Raw genomic sequence first — 19,540 nt, 5'->3', positions numbered from 1 at the left:
TGTCTCAAGCTTAGAAGCTGCAAATAGCTTTGCCAACCACAGTATGCCAGTGTTGCAGTTTCCAGGATTCAGGATATGTCAACCCCACCGGGCGGGATATTGAGATGTTTACATTCAGAAACAGTGCATATCACCCAGCAGCTGGGATTGGCCACCTTTCATCTGGCTCCTGGTATAAAGTGGCATGCAAGCCAGCTATGGAAGGTGGCTTTACAGGGCCAATATCTTTAAAGACTCAAGATTTTTATTTGACATGTGCATCATTGATTGTTGTATAGTAGTACAAGAATAAATTAAATTCATCACACACAGTGAAAAGCATCAAGGAGTCTTATTTATTACAACATTTATTAAAATGCCTTCAGCCTTTTCGACCTAAAGGAACAGGCTTGTTTATCTGCAACACATTCCATATCAGGCCTGCTTACCTCACTGATTATGTGACTGATCAGGACAACAAATTAGTGTTTCTGAGTTATGAAATATGTTGTTGTGCATTAAGGGGGTAGAAAGGCATTCAAAGAAAGAGAGACATCTGCAAATCTATGAATGCTGTAATTAAATCAACTAGTACAATTGAAATTATAATAATCCCTTTTCACTAAATCACATCATTTTTTACAGCCTTCCGAAATTGATTAAAAAAAATCACCTGTACATAAGTTTCATGCATGGCCTCTGTATGCTGTGCAGCAGTGTTTCACAATGACAATCACTTCACTTTCACTTTAGGTTTGATTTAGATTATCTTAACATTTCACAACATATATTTCTTTCTGAAATAATCAGGCCTGTTTCAGGTTTCATCTAAATCATCTTTATTTCAGTCAAAATTTTAGTTACACCTTTAGTTAATTCAGTTTTAGTCATCATATTTGTTTGGATCAATATGGTTATTTTTCAGTCACCAGTATGGAGGTTGCTGCTACTTCTGGATTGGGTGGTGGCTGTGGGGAGACATCCTAGCTGAACCTGGCTTTTAGATCATGGAGCCAGCGGGAGATGTTTTGTATTTTGTTTTCCCAGAGGTGTCATTCATGGTCTGATGGTCCCCTTTTACTGGCTTCTGTCTGGCCATTCTACCATACAGGCTAGATTGGTGGATTGCTGTACAAATAGTTCTCCTTCTATAATGTTCTCCTCTGTCTATTCTGTCTACCTCTGACAGAGTGACCATCAGGTTCTTGGTCACCTCCCTGACTAAGGTCGGACAGCTTTAGGAAGAGTTCTGATGGTTTTGAACTTCCACTTACAGGACCTTCAAATCAGCAGAAAGTTTTCTGTAACCATCTGCAGAAGGTCTACAGACATTTCCTTTAACTTCATGTTTGGTTTGTGCTCTGACATGAGCTGTTAACAGTGGGACCTTATATAGATGGGTGTGTCTTTCCAAATCTGGTCCAGTCAAAAGTTTTTTTCCACAGGTGGACTCCAATTAAGCTGCAGAAACATCTCAGGGGAAACAGGAGGCACCTGAGCTCAATTCTGAGCTTTATGGCAAAGGCTGTGCATAGTTACGTACATGTGCTCAGTCTCAGTTTTTTTAATAAATTTGCCAAAAACCTGCCATTGTAACAGGGGTGTGGACACTTTTTCTATCCACTGTAAAGCATGTTCACTACAAATGGTTCCAAAGGTCAAACCAGGACTGCCATAAAAAAGATGTCTCATTTAAATGATTTAATTACATTCCAGGTATACAAAATGTTACTCTTTTTCATTCAGCATCTGTCATTCGTTCAGCCTGTCACCTTGTGACTCTTACCTCCAACCTGCCGGGGGCATCAATGGGTACTGTGGTGGCAACTGCCAACAGCTTGATAGGAGTGGTGGTATCACTGAAGACATCAGATACCTCTTGGGTCATTGCTTCCTGCATTTTAGACTTCAGGTCCTGATAGCAGAACAAGAACACAGTATTTAGTATTTTGAAAATAATATTTTGGGCAAACCTGTGTACCACCCTGTTATATTTTGTAGTCGATATTAGAGAAGGAAAATATTGTTACGCAGAAGTGTATAGTACAAAATTACAAGAAGATCAGGAAATTTATAATGACCTACAACAAGGAAAGCTACATAATTTGTGGAAATGTGGAATATAATAGACACTCAGCAGGTCATTGGTAAAATACTAAAATCTTTCTAATTAGTACATTCAGAGCAATGACTACTTGCCCATAAAGTACCCCAAAAGGATTTATTTGGTTTAATATGACAAATTATAATTATAATTTGATTGGGGCAATTCTGTACCAATGGCCCGTAGTTTGTCCACCCCTGCTTTAGAGCATACATTAACTACCCAAGTGTAGTAACAATGCAAAAATTAACATGCCTAGTTAACAAAAAATTAACAAGCCTATGGGGGCATTTCTCACTTTAAGTGATTCCAGTAGTTGAGTGGCAATGGCACGGGCCTGAGGGGTGTCTGCCTCCCCCCTAGTGGCGAGTTCAGCCAGTTGCAGCATCAGCTGCTCCACACGGTCACATCGAGCTAGTAGTTCCTGTCTGTATGGAGCCGGCAAGGAACTTGCCAGACGGCGGCCCTCCACTATCAACCCTCGGATTGCTGCTTGACCTGAGAGAGAGGAGGAGCAGAGGAGCGAGAGCTACTGAACAACTAAAATAACTTCCTAAATTTCAATATGATATTTTTATTATTGTATATTTTTAAAAAATGTTGTAAATATCTAATTATCTAAGCTGTGAAGACATTGTTATATAATGTGTGTACTACTAGATAGATCTGGCCATGAAAGTGACCATCATAAATTAATGAGGCCGATGAGGTATTGTCCTCTGTTGGTCTCAGTGAGCATTAACAACAGACATCAAACTGAATGAATCACAATAAATGTCCAATTTGACTCTTTTAAAAAATTTCTGCATTAAAAAACATGTAATGCCATGTAATAATCAATATTATTATTTTGGTGGCATCTCTTCAGACACTTTTGTAAATGCAAACAAAAGAAAACAAAATGTAGTAAAACAACAAAAACTTTAACTGTACACAAAATAAAAAACTTAATTTTCATTTCTTTTTTATTTAATTTTACTTCCTTAAAATGTTCCTAATTGAACCCAGATTGATTTTTTTCAGGCTGTCTGCTGTAAAGGAGGGCAAATAATAATCATTGAGAAGAGTAGGGTAGGCACTTACCAACTCCTCTGTCATCAACATTAGGATTGCTGATCCAGCGCAGGGCCTGCTCCATCTTCCCTTCCAAGGTCACTGCGGCTTTAGCAGGACGCATGCCGGCAACAGCACGGTTGGTCTTCGCCTGGAGGTTCTGCAGGGCAGCAGCGATCTGCCTGGCCAATGCACTGGCCTCAGGCGTGTCCCCTTTTCCCCTGAGATTGAGAAATAATGAGAGATGACAAAACGGCAACTAACCCAAGAGTAAAAGCGCTTTGAATGAGTGTCAGAGTAGACATTTTACGTTTACATTTATGGCATTTATCAGACACCCTTATCAAGAGCAACTTACAATCAGTAGTTACAGGGACAGTCCCCATGTAGCAATTAAGTGTCTTGATCAGGGACACAATGATAGTAAGTGGGATTTGAACCTGAGTCTTCTGGTTCATAAACGAGTGTCTTACTCAGTAGTATGTAGTATGCTGCATGTCTGGTGTCTTACCCATTAGGCTACTACCACCTACTAACATGCAGAGCACTTTTACATCACAAACTTGTCTGACCTGTTAGCATACTAATACAACAACTACAACCTCACTATTTCATGGCCTTCCTCTGTGATTCACGTATGTTCTGTTTTAGACGACCCTCTAGACTGACTTAATGGCTGCAACTAGTGTTATGATAGTAACACAGAAAAGGAAGCAGAGTATGAGATTTTATGATATGATTGGGTGTCTTGAGGTCAAACAATCTTTATGTACATTAACTGAACCAACATACTGCTTGCGGAGTTCCACCAGTTTGGCGGAGAGGTTGGCAATTTCACCAATCGCGCGCAGAATGTCATCCCGCTCTTTGGGGTCTTCGCACAGGTTGGCAATACGCTTGGCCTCGGCCAGCAGCGCACGGATGTTTTCTTCCCCCTCTGGGCCTCCATTAGGGTCCGCAAGCCAACTCTGAAAGGATATAATATTTGTTTGTTTATGATCCAATGTCTCAATTTGCAAATCCAGAGGATTGGCTTCAGTGTTCAGACTATGACTGGATCTCTGGTTGGCCTGATCATTGATTAATGTCTGGATTCTCACAGAAGATTATGTTGACTTCTCTTGAACAGGTAGCTTCACTGCTAGGTTATGAGTCCCACTCACATGTGCAGCATCAATCCTCTTGCCGATTGCTTGCTTGGCATTGGTCAGGGCCTCCAGCTTCCGTGCAGCATTCTCCACCTTCCCCAAAAGCATGTCCAGCCCCTGCATCACCTGCTGTGACTTCTGCATACCCATGGGAGTGGGTCCCTGGCCTCTGTACTCACATACTCAATATAATTAATTTCTGTAACAAATAGATGTGCAATACATGTAGATCTGCTCTACAGTAATCCTTTTCTTTCATCTATATATTGTGCATCAGATTTTATTGAAATATTTTGCTTTTATTCTGTATTTTTACTGTGAGAGTTTTTACTGTGTTTTATTTTCTCATCATCAGACAAATTTCATTGTACCTTTGACCCTTCATTAATCTACAAATCAAACAGAACTGGACTGAAATGTACTTTGACAACAGCCCTATGTATATTTTCTGCTGTGTACCTGAAGCGCAGGTCGGACACCTGATCAGTCATCTGGCCCAGACCTTTGCTTGTTCCCAGAATCTCCCTCCTCTCTTTTCCAGCACACAACTCTCCAACCTTGCTGGCTTCATCCAGGATCATCCTCAGTGCCTGTTCTCCAGCACCCCCTACAGGATAGAATCCTTCATATTTAGATATTGTTCTAGAAGCTAGAAGCAGATACCTATGAGGGGCCGTTTAGGAAATATTTCAGACTTTTGTTACACAAACACATGTGAAACAAACACACAATCACTTATGAAACTGACATGGATGCATTTATACTACTGAAAACTCGCACACACACATATGAAACACTCACACAGATACAGGTGAAAAGGACTCTTATGTAACAAACAAAAATTAAACTTAAACTGTGTTAAAGGCCCATATAAAGTAAAGTGAATGTCACTGTGATACACAGCAGCACAGCACACGGTGCACACAGTGAAATGTGTCCTCTACATTTAACAATCACACTTGGTGAGCAGTGGGCAGCTATGAAAGGCACCCAGGGAGCAGTGTGTGGGAACGGTGCTTTGCTCAGTGGCACCTCAGTGGCACCTTGGCGGATCAGGATTCGAAAATGGCAACCTTCTGATTACGGTGGCACTTCCTTTAGTGTGTAAAAAACAAATGAAAAAGATTTGAATATTCATAGGAGGCGCATTGTGGCTGGTAGCGCGGCGGTGCTTGGGAGACAGAAAAACATCCGTCAGGAAGGGAGAGCGGCGTCGCGACCGGATATAGTGAAATGCCTTCCGGATATAGTGAAATGACTTCCGGATATACTGAAATGACTTCCGGATATAGTGAAAAGTTACATTTTTGTTTGTTACATAAGAGTCCATCCCATGTATCTGTGTGAGCGTTTCATATGTGTGTGTGTGTGCGTACATTTCACCTGTATCTGTATGAGCGTTTCATATGTGTGTGTGTGTCCTTTTCACCTGTATCTGTGTGAGTGTTTCAAATGTGTGTGTGTGCGTCCATTTCACCTGTATCTATGTGAGCATTTCATATGTTTGTCTGTCAGAAGGTTGCGTGTTCGAATCCGAGTCTGCCAATGTGCCACTGAGGTACCACTGAGCAAAGTACCGTCCCCAAACACACTGTTCCCCGGGCGCCTGTAATGGCTGCCCACTGCTCACTAAGAATGATGGTTAAAAGCTGAGGACAAATTTTGTGCTGCAAGGCTTGAGCAAGGTACGGCCAGCACAAATTTCTCCCCGGGCGCCTTTCATGACTTTTCATGATTCGAACTGGCAACCTTCTGATTACAGGTCAACCTCCTGAACCGACAGGCCACCACTGCCCCAATTTTATCCCACAAAGTTTTCGGTAACAAGTCCACTTCTTTAGCCTCTAGGCCACCACTGCCAAAGAGCAGGTGTGGTTTAATACATATGTGGGTGTAGGGCAATTGTGATGTGATTGTACATGTTACATCTGAAGTGGGTTTTACGCAGTATGTCATTACCTGGAGGGGCATTGGAGTCTCTCAGCCAGATCTTAGCCTGATTCATCTTTGACTCGATGAGGGCCAGTGCTCTCCTCATGGCCTCTGTGTCCTGAAGGAAGAAATGTGAGGTTACATGTGATTATTTCAGTATTTGCTTTTCATGAAGATTGAGGAGTAGTGTACAATTTGTTATAGAGGATCATGTATTGCAAATGGCTTTAAAGCAAGTATAGAAACAATAAATATGCATAATTTCACACTGAGAAGGGAGGGCAATGAAAGAAAAAGAACAAAGCAAGAACCAAAGAACAAATAAGAGTATATGAAGGGGGTGAAAAAAAATTGAAAGATTGTGGGCAGCCTTCTGCTCTTAACAACAACAACATTCTTATATAGCCCAAAATCACTTACAGTATGACTCATTGGGCTTTGATAAGTCCTGCAGTTAGCACCCCCCACACTTTGACCCTTGAAAAATGCATTCGAGTATACACTGTGTCTACCAAAATGCAACCATAACTGATTATAATTAAACAAAATGAGCACACAAATGGTTCAACAGAACACACAGTCCATGATCCTTTAGTATACAGCTGCATGTTAATGTCCTCCAAGCTGCAGAAAAGCATTTTTATTAAAGCATTCAATGTATTATTCTACAGCAGGGGTCAGCAACCACAGCTGAGATCTCCTCATGAGCCCCCAAGCACTAGCATGCCACAGCAGGTAGCCCCTACGCTCTTCCAGCAGCACCAACCCCAAGAAAAATTATTTAATTGATCTTTAAAGATCTTTATTAAATTGATAAATTATAATAAGGTTAATTCATGTATTGAAAGGAGATTGAGAGTAGTCAATGTTTAGGTAAACACTGCCAGGTTTCAAGAGTCAATATTAAATATTATAGTCATATTGTAATTGAAATAGTTCCATTACTATTGTGTTTTAAATTTGGTTACGTGCAATTGTAAGGTTCCAGTGCTGCCAACTTCGAGAATTTGTAGCCATTTCTAACAACTTTTCAGTACCCCTCAAAGTACCTAATGGCAAATCTAGCAACACTTTCTAAAGCCTTAGTTACTTTCTGTCACCGTTATTTCCTGCAGAGACTCTGTGTGATGCTTAGGCAGTCCTAGGCTAGCAACGTCCCAACCATGTGTGCTGTGTTCTAATCACCCACAGATGATGACAATTAGGTAGAGGTGATTAGGACCCTTTAAATGTTTCTCCCACATCCCTGTGTCCTGCATTAATGTTGTTGTGTGTGTGTTTCAGTTGACTGTATGTTTCCAGCCATAGTGCCATTTATTAAAAACATCACTTTATCCAAATATGTGAAGCATTTGAGCCTCTCCCTTCACTCCCCACTATAGCATGACACTCAATCCATGACAATTGCTCATTTCTTGTCTTATTGTTCTGAATGGCTCCATACGGCAATGAGGCACAGTAACGGAACATTGCGGAAACAAAGATTTATTATAAAAAGAAAAAAAAGGTGTGTGGCAGTAAGGCCAGAAAATGAAAAATAAACATGCAGGTAAGGAACGTCCAGTCCACATTAATGCAGCAGCGTCAGTCTGCTGCCCTCCCTTTACTTTTAACAGGGCCCTAATCATGGACACATAATCAGCGGCAGTTGTCCATGATTGTCAGGCTGATTGGTGCTGGCTTGGAGCCCTAGCAGCACCCAGCCGTGACAGAGCCCCCCCTCCAAGGTTGAGTCCAGGGAGCCCAGGCAGAAACACAGTCAGAGGTAGCAGGGCAGGGGGCAGCAACCACCCTCTCACCACCAGCTGGCGCTGTTTCCCTCCCTAGTTTCACCGTAAGGTGGCTGGTGGCGGGCAGGCATAGTTGGACACGACCTGCAAGCGGCTGGACGCTTCACTGCAGGTGGTGGTGGGTGTGGGAAGGGGCAACAACCTCTCCCATTCAGGCTGTTAGAACTCCGTCTGGAAAAGCTTGAGGAATGCAGAGTGCCTCCACTCAGTCTGGAGTGCACCCAGTCTCCATAATGCACTGCCCCATGTCCAAGCCGGCCCAGTCAGTCACAGGAGCACAATGTTGATCTTTTCAGCATCGAGGAGAATGGGAACAGCAGCAAAATATGTGTTCCATTAGTGCAGCGTCACTTCACCTGCAAATCACTGGAGCATACTTGGTACTGGTGTGTGGTTCTGCAGTGGGTGGTGTGCTTAGCTGCAGGTGGTGGAGGGCATGTATTGGAAGTGGGTGGCGGCTACTGTTGATTCCTCTGACTCGCGTGGAGGTGCGAGGAGCTGGTAGTTGTGGCTTCAGGAAAGGATGGGCGTTCTCTGCAGCGGGCAGGTGCACTGTTGCTGTGATACTGTCCATCTGGGGAACGTCTGGGCAGAGGGGAGATGCGATCACGTACAGATACTGACAGGCGGGCTTCTCTAGCTGGAGGGATGGCAGCCTAATTGCTGCTGTGCAAACTTCCTTCCCTTTTCCAAATACTTGGGCGCTTCTTGCCGACGTCCGCTCCCATGGGTACCAGGGGAAAACCTGCTTGATCTTCGTCCTCTCTGCCTCCTTGGTATTCTGTGCTTCTGGTTTGGGCTACAACATTCTGTCACATCTTGGGGTTGGAGCGGAAATGAGGTGCAGAAACCAGACATTGTGGAAACAAGGTTTTATTATAAAAGAAAACAAAACAAGCATGATGGCCTAAACGTAAACACAAAAAAGAACAGAAAGCAACCCTAAAGGCATGTGGCAATAGGGCAGGAACTGATACATAAACATGCAGGTTAGGAACGTCCAGTTCCCATTAATGTAGCAGTTTTGGTCTGCTGCCATTTTGTTCCTATTAACAGGGCCTTAATCATGGATGCCTAATCAGCTGCAGCAGTCCATGATTAGAGCCCTGTTGTCAGGCTGACTCGTGCTGCACCCAGCAATGACACAAGTCCACCATAACAAACGACATTGAGTGACTTTCTGGGTTAACTTCAGCTACATTCTGTACGAGATAGGTTCGCCAGTGACCCTTGTGGGGAATGAAGATAGAAAGGAGGGGTAGACACTGCTTCTGTGATTAAAAAAAAACGTGGAGACCGCTGTGATGGACGGCTCTCATATTTGAGTACTTGCAATTGGAATGTATATGAACAAAATTGACAGCCCCAATTATCTAAGCCCAGCTTCTCCATACACACCTTAATCAACAGTAATGACTGTACATGTTTTTTTAACAAACATCTACAACTTCGTTCACTTGCTATTTAAAACACAAAAAGAAACAGCTAAAGTTACAGCTAAAGATTTTCAACACATGCCTACCTTACCAGAAGATTTCCAGATAGAAGTTAAAGCAGCAATGATACCTAAAATGGCTGCGTTAAAAGCGTTCTGTAATGGGACATAGCCCAATATACCCCAATACCATAGCAAGACACACAACGGGTTGCACTGATGAGCTAAATACTAGTATTCTAATACACACACACACACATACACACACACACACACACACACAGCCTAGCCACATGGAAAATGGAACAATGGTGCAATGCACAAATCCCACACAATAAGACAGACATGCTGCTGTACTTGCAAAGAACTAGATGTGCTTACCTTCTACAGAGAGGAAAAAAGGGAATAGATAAGAAAAGAACAAGGGGGAAAATAAGAAGAAAAGGAAGAGTTTGAACAAGACAAAGGAAAATGTGTTGGTTGGAATAACACAATAAAGGAAATTTTGAGAACAGTGTGTTGGGTAGAGGTAGCAGACACTCTGCCCTCTGGTGATTGTAGAGTAGCAGTCATGAATCATGTTCATGTCTAAGACCTGCACAACTGATGGGTATATAGATGAAGTTCATGTTGTACATTGCTAAGCCTGTGATGGCATCAGTGCGTGCTGAGAATTTGGAATCATTTACAGTATTTCACAAACGTGTGAGTGTGCAAATATTTTATTGCTTTTATTGTATTGTATTTTATTGAATTGTTTTATATAAGTTTTAAATATCCACATTTTTGTGATATAGAGTAGTAGATGAAGGTTATTGCATCACATACGCAAAAACAAAACATGATAAAAAATCACAAATTCAATAAAACAAAATTTTAAGTGTGTCAATTCCCACTGATTGAAAACGTAGGACTTCCTTACATTCACTGCTATTTTAAATCCCCAGAATAAGATAAAGGGTAGACAAGTGATCTTAACCAGAGTGACCCTTAAACCAGATCCTGTTACACCTGTCACCATGTGTAGATCCATAGAGTTTTCTGAGTCCTTCAGGAAGAAGACTGTGCTAAATTGTCATGACAGGACATTTCTTACCACAGGTGAGATGACTGTACATCCACCTACCATCCATCTAGCCAAACTCCTTGATGGACGAGGACGAGTTTGGTGTAATTCAATCACAGCTTTTCAGTAAAAGATCTTCATACTCACAGTGAAGCATGGGAGTGGAAATGGTTTGAAGTTGCTTTGCTGCAGCAGGACTGGCCAGCACAGAATCACAGAATCCACTATGGATTCTTTACAATATCAGAGGTGCTTAAGGACAATGTGACACCATCTAAAGCTGAAGTGGACCACCCAACATGACAATGACCCATAATATTATGTGATCTAATTAATTTGAAATAAATTATTTGAACAACCTTCAATAACACAACTTGATAAATGTTATGTCCTAACTTGATAAAGTTATGTCCTAACTGCCATCTAAATCTTTTTTAATAAGTGAATTTAATTCTTATTTTTGCATAGATGATGCAATTACACAATAATTATCAACATATATATTTGTCTTTTGTGCTGTTTATCAAGAAATTAGGCCACATAAAGGGTTAAAAAAAGCCAAAATATCTCTACTTAATGTGCACACATCAACAGGTATTATCAGCCCTTCAATTATTTTGGACATTGTCCCTTGCAGATTGTTGCTGTTTTTCTCCGCTTCACTACCTTCACTATCTGATACAATGTGTCAAGCAGTCTGCATGAGAGGCTTCATAAGCCCCTTGCAGGCGATTTCCTCTGTGCCATAAACTTTGTGGTTTATCTAGTTTCCATTATGTACAGATTAGAAATACATTATGTATTATGCACATTGGTTCCTCAAAGGAGACAAAAATAAATGTGTGCATTCGTACTTTGTTGGCCCAGGAGTCCTCATCCCAGGATGTGAGCTGCAACACCCTGATGATCTCAGTGATCTCAGCACTCATCCTGTTGAAGGTGTAGTTTCGGTTCTTCAGGGCCTCCTCTACTCCTGGACTCTTTGTGCTCTTGGTGGTGACAAAGATTTTGATGGCTGTCAAGTTTGGAGAAAAAAACATTCAGATGTTCCAACAGCTATGGTTGTTAAAATGTTTTTAATATACTGTAAAGCGCACGCACACACTTACATTTATACCTGCCATATAAACATATATGCATTATGAAAGTAATGAATGCATTCTCGTAGACTCAAAATACATTTTTATATATTTCACTTTTTTGTGCGCGTGTGCACTTTTGATCAAGTGCACGTTTATTTTGAATTAGCTTTTTTGTTTTTATTGTTCTGGTGGTTTTATTGTATTTTATGTAGGTTGTTCTGATGTTCTTCAACCAGTTTAATTTCATGTGTCCACTTTATTCACTTCTCACACTGTTTTCAAAATGTGCTTTATAAAACAAAGTCCTCAATGTTGCCTTCTCAACCATTACAGTTGAACAGTGCAGCCATGTATAATGTATAGACACAATTAGTAGAGATGGATATGTGTTTCTTAGAGTCTCAACACACAGTTAGGGAATAAAAAAGAAAAAAGGAGAAAATCCTGAAGGGGCTTTGGAAAGTTAAGGAAAAGCAGGGTGTGCAGCTTTCAGTGTAGTATGTGAATTCTTGTTTCATATGTGTATATGCATGGTAATTCTGAATTAAGTCCCTAATGGCCCCTTATAAAAAGTACATAGTACACATAGACATACACATACACACCTGAGATGAGAACAGGCAGCAGCTCTTTGACAGTATTCATAGAGTTGACCAGCATGACACGGTGCTCCTGGTGTGTCAGCTCCTGCTGTCGCTCGTCAATCATTTTCGCCATCTTTGTCATCCCTGTGTCAAAAAGGTCAGCGTCCCCCCCAAAAAAAAGGTTTGCGCACCCATCATCTAAACCCTACTTCACCTGCACGCTAAATCCAGATTCTGGTCATATATCATATCATATTATATCATATATTACTGTACAATACATCTCATTTATTCTTATGAAATGACAATTCAAATATTATTTATAAAAGTTATTTATGTTACAGTGGTAAACACTGCATCAATCAAAGTGAAATTTCTTATATATTGAGGTTGGGCTTAGAATACATTTCTTATGGTTACACTGTAATTTAATATGTCATTTGATTCAGACAAGATTTTCCTGGGAGGTTTTGTAAAATGGAATCACCTGGTCCCAGGTTCTTTGTGTAGGTGATCAGGTCTTCCATGGACTCCACAACCTCTGCTACAGTCAGGTATTCCAGGATGCCCTTACACACCCGGATGATCTTCCGCACCTGCAGGAGACAGTAGCAGGGTCACACTGGAGATCCTGCATGACAACATTATCACGGTTTTCAACAAGGGTGGTAGTAGCCTAGTGGGCAACACACTTGCCTCTGAAGCAGAAGACCCAAGTTCAAACCCAACTTACTACCACGGTGTCCCTAAGCAATTAACCCCCTGGGTCTTCTGGTTAATAGGTGAGTGTGTTACCCACTAGGCTACTACCACCCCACCATAATAGATTTGTCTGTTCAATAAAACCCCTAAAATACATTTTATTGTGGGTATATTGAGTTTCCTGTGTTGAAATATAAGGTCACTGCACCTTGAAGATTCCGCCAGCTTTTATTAAGATCATTTATTAGTAACAGTGAATAATCCCGGTGATGCTTTCTTTGTTCACACAGTTTTCTCACTTTCTCAGCAGACGAGTGGTCAAACAGGTGGAATTATTAATAATTTACTGAAATCACCAGCTTATGAATCAATTCACAAATGAATTCAAAATCACACATTTTTGTTCAATTGACCCTACACATGAAAAAATGTTATATTATTCAATAATCATAACGCTGAAAGTGAGGGTTATTGTCTAATTCTTTACCATGACTTCAAATTGAATTACAAGTAGTAACATATTTTATTAAACTGGAGAGAATGAAAGACACTGTAGTCAGGGTGTGTGATGTTTTCTTTCTCTCACACACACATCTACATCCTGTCTTAAACATTGGTTAAATCTATGTGACTTTGAATATGCCCCCAAAGTTTGGGATGCCCTTTATTTGCACCACTCTTGCACCCATTATCTATTCACACATTCAGTATTTGTGAGGTCATTGCCTCAAATTATCTGCCTGCAGGATGCTGAATATATTTTCTGACTGACTAATGCATCTCTGTATAAAAGAACCAGAAGGTGTGACTGTCTTTTAGAGCTGATCTTTTTTAGTAATCAGTGTGAGTGTAAAGTACCTCAGCCTCGTCAAACGTGAGAAGCAGGTCAGATGTGCCAGACAGGATGCCTCGTGAGCCATCTATTAGATAATCTCTGGCAGGCACTGAGTAGGGGTCCACCTTCAACATGTGAGCTGCCTTCACCAGCTTAATGCAGGCATTCTCCACCCTGAGAGACAGGACAAGTAAAGGAGGGTACAGTACAATCAGACAACAATTTATCAGAAATGTGTAACTTGCTGCGATTTATTTTTGAGATGGGAGAAGAAGAACATGATTACATGGTGGAATGGCAGGTCGCATCGTGACCTCATATCTTTAAATCCTTAAACCGTGCCCTCTTACGTTGAATGTGGACAACGGCTTTGCATACTGTCCTTGTGTGGCCAACATCCAAAGACATAGGTGGATTAGGTGGATTGGCCATAAGTGTGAGAGTGTATGATGTGGAATACACAGTTATGAATACTGAATGAGAAAAAGTCTTTGTTTCCCCGTATTGCTGTCAATAGAGCTGGTTTGAGATAGCATTTAAAAAAAACTTTCTATTCAAATTAATACAGTTATACCCATCTGAATTGTTGGATCAGAATACGTTTCTGAAACTGAATGCAAATTAAACTGAAGTGTTTACTGATAGCCCTAACTCCATACTCTGATGCATCCAAATTCATCCCCACATCATTGTCGTGTCTGTCCATTTTTGTCAAACTCTGGTTCATCGATTCATGATGTCTTGTATTGATTAGTACAATTCTCTCTTCGTTGGCCTACTTGCAAAATCTATCCAGTAGCATAAAGTAGATTCAGAACTCCACAACCAGTGTCCACAGCCATACAAAGCACTCTGCTCACATTTCAATTAGTAGTCAATCAAGAATTATGTTCAAGATTCTGCTTCTTAACTTGGTCCTCTCTATCTTACTCAGATCCCAGCATCATACACTCCCCATCAATCTCTCAGGTCCTTATCTTGGTGCAGTTTCCTCTTTTTGGTGAGTATTTGTTACGATTATTAGTGAAAGTAAAGTGATTGTCATTGTGAAAAACTGCAGCACAGCACATGAAATGTGTCCTCTGCTTTTAACCCATCACCCTTGGTTAGCAGTGGGCTGCCATGGAAGGCAACCAGGAAGCAGTGTGTGGGGACGTTAATTTGCTCAGTGGCAATTCGGGATTCGAACTGGCCAATTAGGGGTCCATTTTCTTATCCGCCGCTAGGCCTACCACTGTCCCACTCAAACACAGAGTGCGAGATTCATATAATATCAGCAATAATAGAATCTGAATAAATAAATAAAGTTTTTCATAGTGGATGGTGGCAACATACTGTTCAGGGTCCAGCAGACCTGCTCCTGATGCTGTGTATTCTTCTTCTACTGGTCAGATCTGCACATTGTTCCATAAGCATTGGGATTATCTAAAAGAACTGGGAGAGGTCCAGTTCATGTACACAAAGCACCCCATATTGACTGAAAAACACAGAATTAAATCCCCACAGCATGATGCTCCCACCACCTTCACTTCACTGCTTCACTGTTGACTGCTTCACTGTTCTATTTTGGTCTCATCAGACCAGAGAACCTTATTTCTCACCATCTTGGAGTCCTTCAGGTGTTTTTAGCAAACTCTTTCTAGTGTCTTGCACTTCCATTGGGCCACTCTGCCATAAAGCCCCGACTGGTGGAGGTTTACTTTCTACAACTTGAAGTGAAAGTGAAGTGATTGTTATTATGATGCCCAGCAAGCACAGCACACAGTAAACACAACCTAATGTGTCCTCTGCATTTAATCCATCACCCGCCCGGGCAGCAGTGTGTGGGGATGGTCCTTTGCTCAGTGGCACCTCAGTGGCATCTTCACAGTTTGGAATTTGAACCGAAAACCCTCCAACTACGGATCTGCTTCTTTACCCGCTAGGTCACCACTGCCCCAACTCTCTCCCATCTGCATCTCTGGAGCTCAGCCACAGAAGATCTCTGGTCATCCTGTCTCAGTCCTGGTCGTCCCAAATGTCTTCCATTTAAGGATTATGGAGGCCACTGTGCTATTAGGGACCTTAAGTGCAGGTAGCACGCGCACACATGAACAAAATGGGGTTTAATAGACAAGACAAGGAACAGATTAGGAACACTCAGGAACATTTATAACAAACTACAGGTGTAAACAATTAAGGTACTCTGGCTCACGATACCAGAGGACATAGTGGCCAAAGTCATAGGTCACGATCATCCATATACATTTACATTTAAGGCATTTGGCAGATGCCCTTATCCAGAGCAACTTACAACATGCTTCCATGTTACAATCAATGAAGTGATCAATTCTGGTTAACTAGGACCCCCAACTATGAATACAATCTTATTATTCACTCTGTTGTAGTCTCTATGTGTAAGTCAGACAATAAGAAGGTAAGTTAATCTAAATATTCTCTAAAGAGGAAGGTCTTAAGCTGCCATTTGAAAGTTCTCAGTGACTGAGCTGTTCTGACCTCATGGGGAAGATTCATTCCACCACCGAGGGGCCAGGAATATTCAACCTCACCGGGAAAACAGGAACGTGAGTGTCGAGGGGCTGCCAGGAACTGCCAGGCATCCGTACCTCCAGCTGCCCCTGGGAATGTAAGCCACCCAGGCCCAGAACTCTAAAATCAAGGGCCAATGAAAGTGTTCTTTCTTTCATGCCCACGCAGCACTATGGTTAGCCCCGCATTTTTGTGTGATGCTTCATGGACTTTGTGCTGGTATGTCATGTGTTTGTTCCTATGCTAAATGACAGTGCACACTGCAGTTGTCTTTGCATTTGCACAATCAAAATAGGGTCCATAGGGTCAATATGTAAGTCCAGGCTAGAGACATCCAATAACAGTTAAATGCACACATTCAGTGATGAACATCTCACCGCGGCTATCCTAGATCAGGATGTATCTATGATTCTGATCACAACCACCCTAATTTAATCTGACTCTCTGAGATACTCTGGATCCTGACACCAAGATGCCACTGAGACAGATCAGTGTGAGATGTACCAGGCATTCACTGTAGGAATGGACCATTCTGTTGACCGTAACACTGGGCAAACTTCACTGTGCTGATTAAAGGAAGTTTATATAAACTATGTGTGATTTGCATAATAACTTTGTTCCATAAACTTGCCTATGGCTGGAGATGGGTGTGAAGTGATTGTAAAACAGCTCAAGGTGCTGTGTTGCATGGTGCTTAGTAAGCAGTGGGCAGCCATGAAAGGTGCCTGGGGGGCAGTGTGCGGGCATGGTACCTTACTCAATGACACCTCAGGGTTTTGAACAAGCAACCTTACGATTAGGGCTGAAACGATTATTCGAATAACTCTAATGATTTGAGAAAAATTCTTTGCCTCGAGGCTTCGTTTAATTCGTCACCAAAGTCCATCTATTATCGCATCACGCCCGCGGAGCTACAAAGTGAGGAGCTGCGCAGCACTGGTATCATTGTTTTACATGGACTGTTTTAACTGACGCGCATTTCAAAGATTTAAGGAGGCGCGATTTATTGGCGGAAAATGAGATACCGGTGTGCGTAAAGGCATACAATATCTGAAGTGTGGGACCACTTTTTGCTGCGTGGACAATGTAATGCAGTGTATACACTGTAAAATGGACCTGGCTTACCATAAAAGTACTTTGTCAATGCTACAGCACCTTAACCGAAAGAATCTCCAAGTGGACTCGGAGCTTCTACAAGGTATCGTATTTTTATGATTGCTAACTAACATTGCTAAAATTGCTAACTTTTTTTTCTCCTTATTCTCAGATGGGCTATAGCAGGGGGTACACCCCTTTTTCCTTTTTTAAATTAAAATAAAACTAAGGACAAATAGGCTAACCTATGAATGTTTCACAGAAACATTCATGTATGTTTCACAGAAAGATTGATTAAATGGGCTTAGTTCTGGAGCCAGTAACCCAAAGATTTTAAGAATTGATCTAATAAAAGTATTGAGTTAGAATAAAAAAACTTTTTTATGAGGAATAACGGCCAATTGCTTGCTCATTTTAAGAGGATTTTCATGTTGCATAACAAACTATTGATAGAGTTGTTTAAAAACGCAAAAGTTATTGGAGTTATCCGATTACTCGTTAATCGATGAAATCGTCCAAAAATATACGATAGTTGCAGCCCTACTTACGATTATGGGTCTGTGTGTATCTTGTTTTTCTTATCATAATCTTGTTTTTCTTCTATAGGAAAATTGTTATGCAAAGGATAACTTTTCTTATCTGTCATTGTGTTAAGTAAGTGCAAAATAGAAATATTTTGTACATCCCTGTCATGACCTAGGCATTTGTATTAGGGCTGCACGATATTGGGAAAATATGCAATATTGTTGTTCAATATATAACATTTCCCTAGATAAATGCTTTTTAAATAATAATAATAATAATTATTATTAGCTATTTAAAAAACATTATCATACTAAAATAAACAAGTAATATATATTCATCTGATCTAATCAAATCTAATTCAGGATACAAAAGAAACAATATGTCAAGGAAGTTGAAAATATTTAGACTTCAAAATCATTATGAATAACTTAAAACTTATTAAACAAACATGAAATAAGAAAATACTATTAAACAAAGTGTACAGGTCTTAAATAAATTGGTATGTAGTGGAAACACTAACATATTGTCAACATCCACATAAATAAAAATTAATATTAATATGTAAACATTACATGACCCGGTCTAGCCAATAGCATTATATCACGTACTTGGGAAACAGATATAAAGATAGTAAGGGTCCATTTGGACACACAAATGCTTGACACATAAATTAATGATGCGTCCGAAATTGCATACTACTTGAGTAGGTACTACATTTGAATTTGTACGTACTGCACAACGTACAAATTAGTATGAATGGAATTCGGACGTACTACATCCGCTGCGTTGATGTTGTTATTTTTTACCTTTACAGAGGGCATTTTCTCACAAGTGTAATTTAACCACAACAAACAACGTTCTCCTTAAGGTACTTACACTTGAAAAGAGCAGTTTTCCGGCATGTTTCTAATATGAAACTATTTATAAGCTTTGTGTATGCACAAAAGGGACCCAAAAGATGCATGCATCTCTTCCTATGAATACGTTGTGATCTATAGAAACAAACTTGATGGCAGAATGAGGGCATATTTATGCAAACTCTTATGCAAACTGCATGCAAACATCTATTTAATGATGCTCATGCTCATGCATGCGCCTTTTTTGAGCACTCACTTCATTCATAGCATTCATCATCTATTGCCACTCACTACCTTTCTGTTTGTCACCCCGGTACTGTGACCAACAATTTTTTTTTATTTCGCCTTTTCACTTCGTCCACAAGCACATAGATTTCAGTTTTAGAAAAATGTTCTTCTTACTTTTCTGCTTGGTTGCCATGGTGCCATTTTTTAGGTTTACATTGGAGAGTTAATATTCATAAGGTGATTTGCATTTACCATGTATGGTTAAAGGGGGGCATGTAGAGGGCGGAATTTGTGGAAAATCAATGTGCTAAAGTTTCATAAATCTGACATTTTCTTTGCATACGTTATCTTCATCTTTTGATTGCATGTACACTTTTAATATGAGTTCTTCTCAAAATTTTATAATTGAGACCCCAGGTATCACTGTCTCAAGTATTTCAATTCTGTTAGCAGCATTTCAAAGGAACATAAATTAGAGCAATAGTTTGACATATAACCAAGCAGAATGCTTAGTCTCTTACTTAATGAAGGCAGAGGGCATGTCCCTCTTCATGGTCTGATCTTCTGTCGTTTGGACTGTCTCCTTTCCCACCTGG

At 40.6% G+C, this 19,540-nt stretch overlaps 1 protein-coding gene across 2 annotated transcripts in view; it reads right to left on the bottom strand.

Moving 5' to 3' along the window:
• LOC114784343 (vinculin) overlaps nucleotides 1-19,540 on the bottom strand; it is a 42,508-nt gene that overhangs the window by 11,293 nt on the left and 11,675 nt on the right. For both annotated transcript variants that reach the window (XM_028969658.1, XM_028969659.1), the window contains exons 2-14: nucleotides 19,466-19,536; nucleotides 13,734-13,884; nucleotides 12,661-12,769; nucleotides 12,195-12,317; nucleotides 11,362-11,522; nucleotides 9,823-9,825; nucleotides 6,244-6,334; nucleotides 4,744-4,891; nucleotides 4,300-4,453; nucleotides 3,929-4,104; nucleotides 3,167-3,357; nucleotides 2,382-2,581; nucleotides 1,766-1,894 (exon numbers count right to left, since the gene is read on the bottom strand). In XM_028969658.1, the coding sequence (XP_028825491.1) occupies nucleotides 1,766-1,894; nucleotides 2,382-2,581; nucleotides 3,167-3,357; nucleotides 3,929-4,104; nucleotides 4,300-4,453; nucleotides 4,744-4,891; nucleotides 6,244-6,334; nucleotides 9,823-9,825; nucleotides 11,362-11,522; nucleotides 12,195-12,317; nucleotides 12,661-12,769; nucleotides 13,734-13,884; nucleotides 19,466-19,536 (1,707 nt within the window). The remainder of the gene's footprint in view (nucleotides 1-1,765; nucleotides 1,895-2,381; nucleotides 2,582-3,166; nucleotides 3,358-3,928; nucleotides 4,105-4,299; nucleotides 4,454-4,743; nucleotides 4,892-6,243; nucleotides 6,335-9,822; nucleotides 9,826-11,361; nucleotides 11,523-12,194; nucleotides 12,318-12,660; nucleotides 12,770-13,733; nucleotides 13,885-19,465; nucleotides 19,537-19,540) is intronic.

The sequence above is a fragment of the Denticeps clupeoides genome, chromosome 2 (genome assembly GCF_900700375.1).
Source record: "Denticeps clupeoides chromosome 2, fDenClu1.1, whole genome shotgun sequence".
NCBI classification, from domain to species: domain Eukaryota; kingdom Metazoa; phylum Chordata; class Actinopteri; order Clupeiformes; family Denticipitidae; genus Denticeps; species Denticeps clupeoides.
Note: the sequence above shows the minus strand (reverse complement) of the source record. Positions and strands in the feature narration are given on the sequence as shown.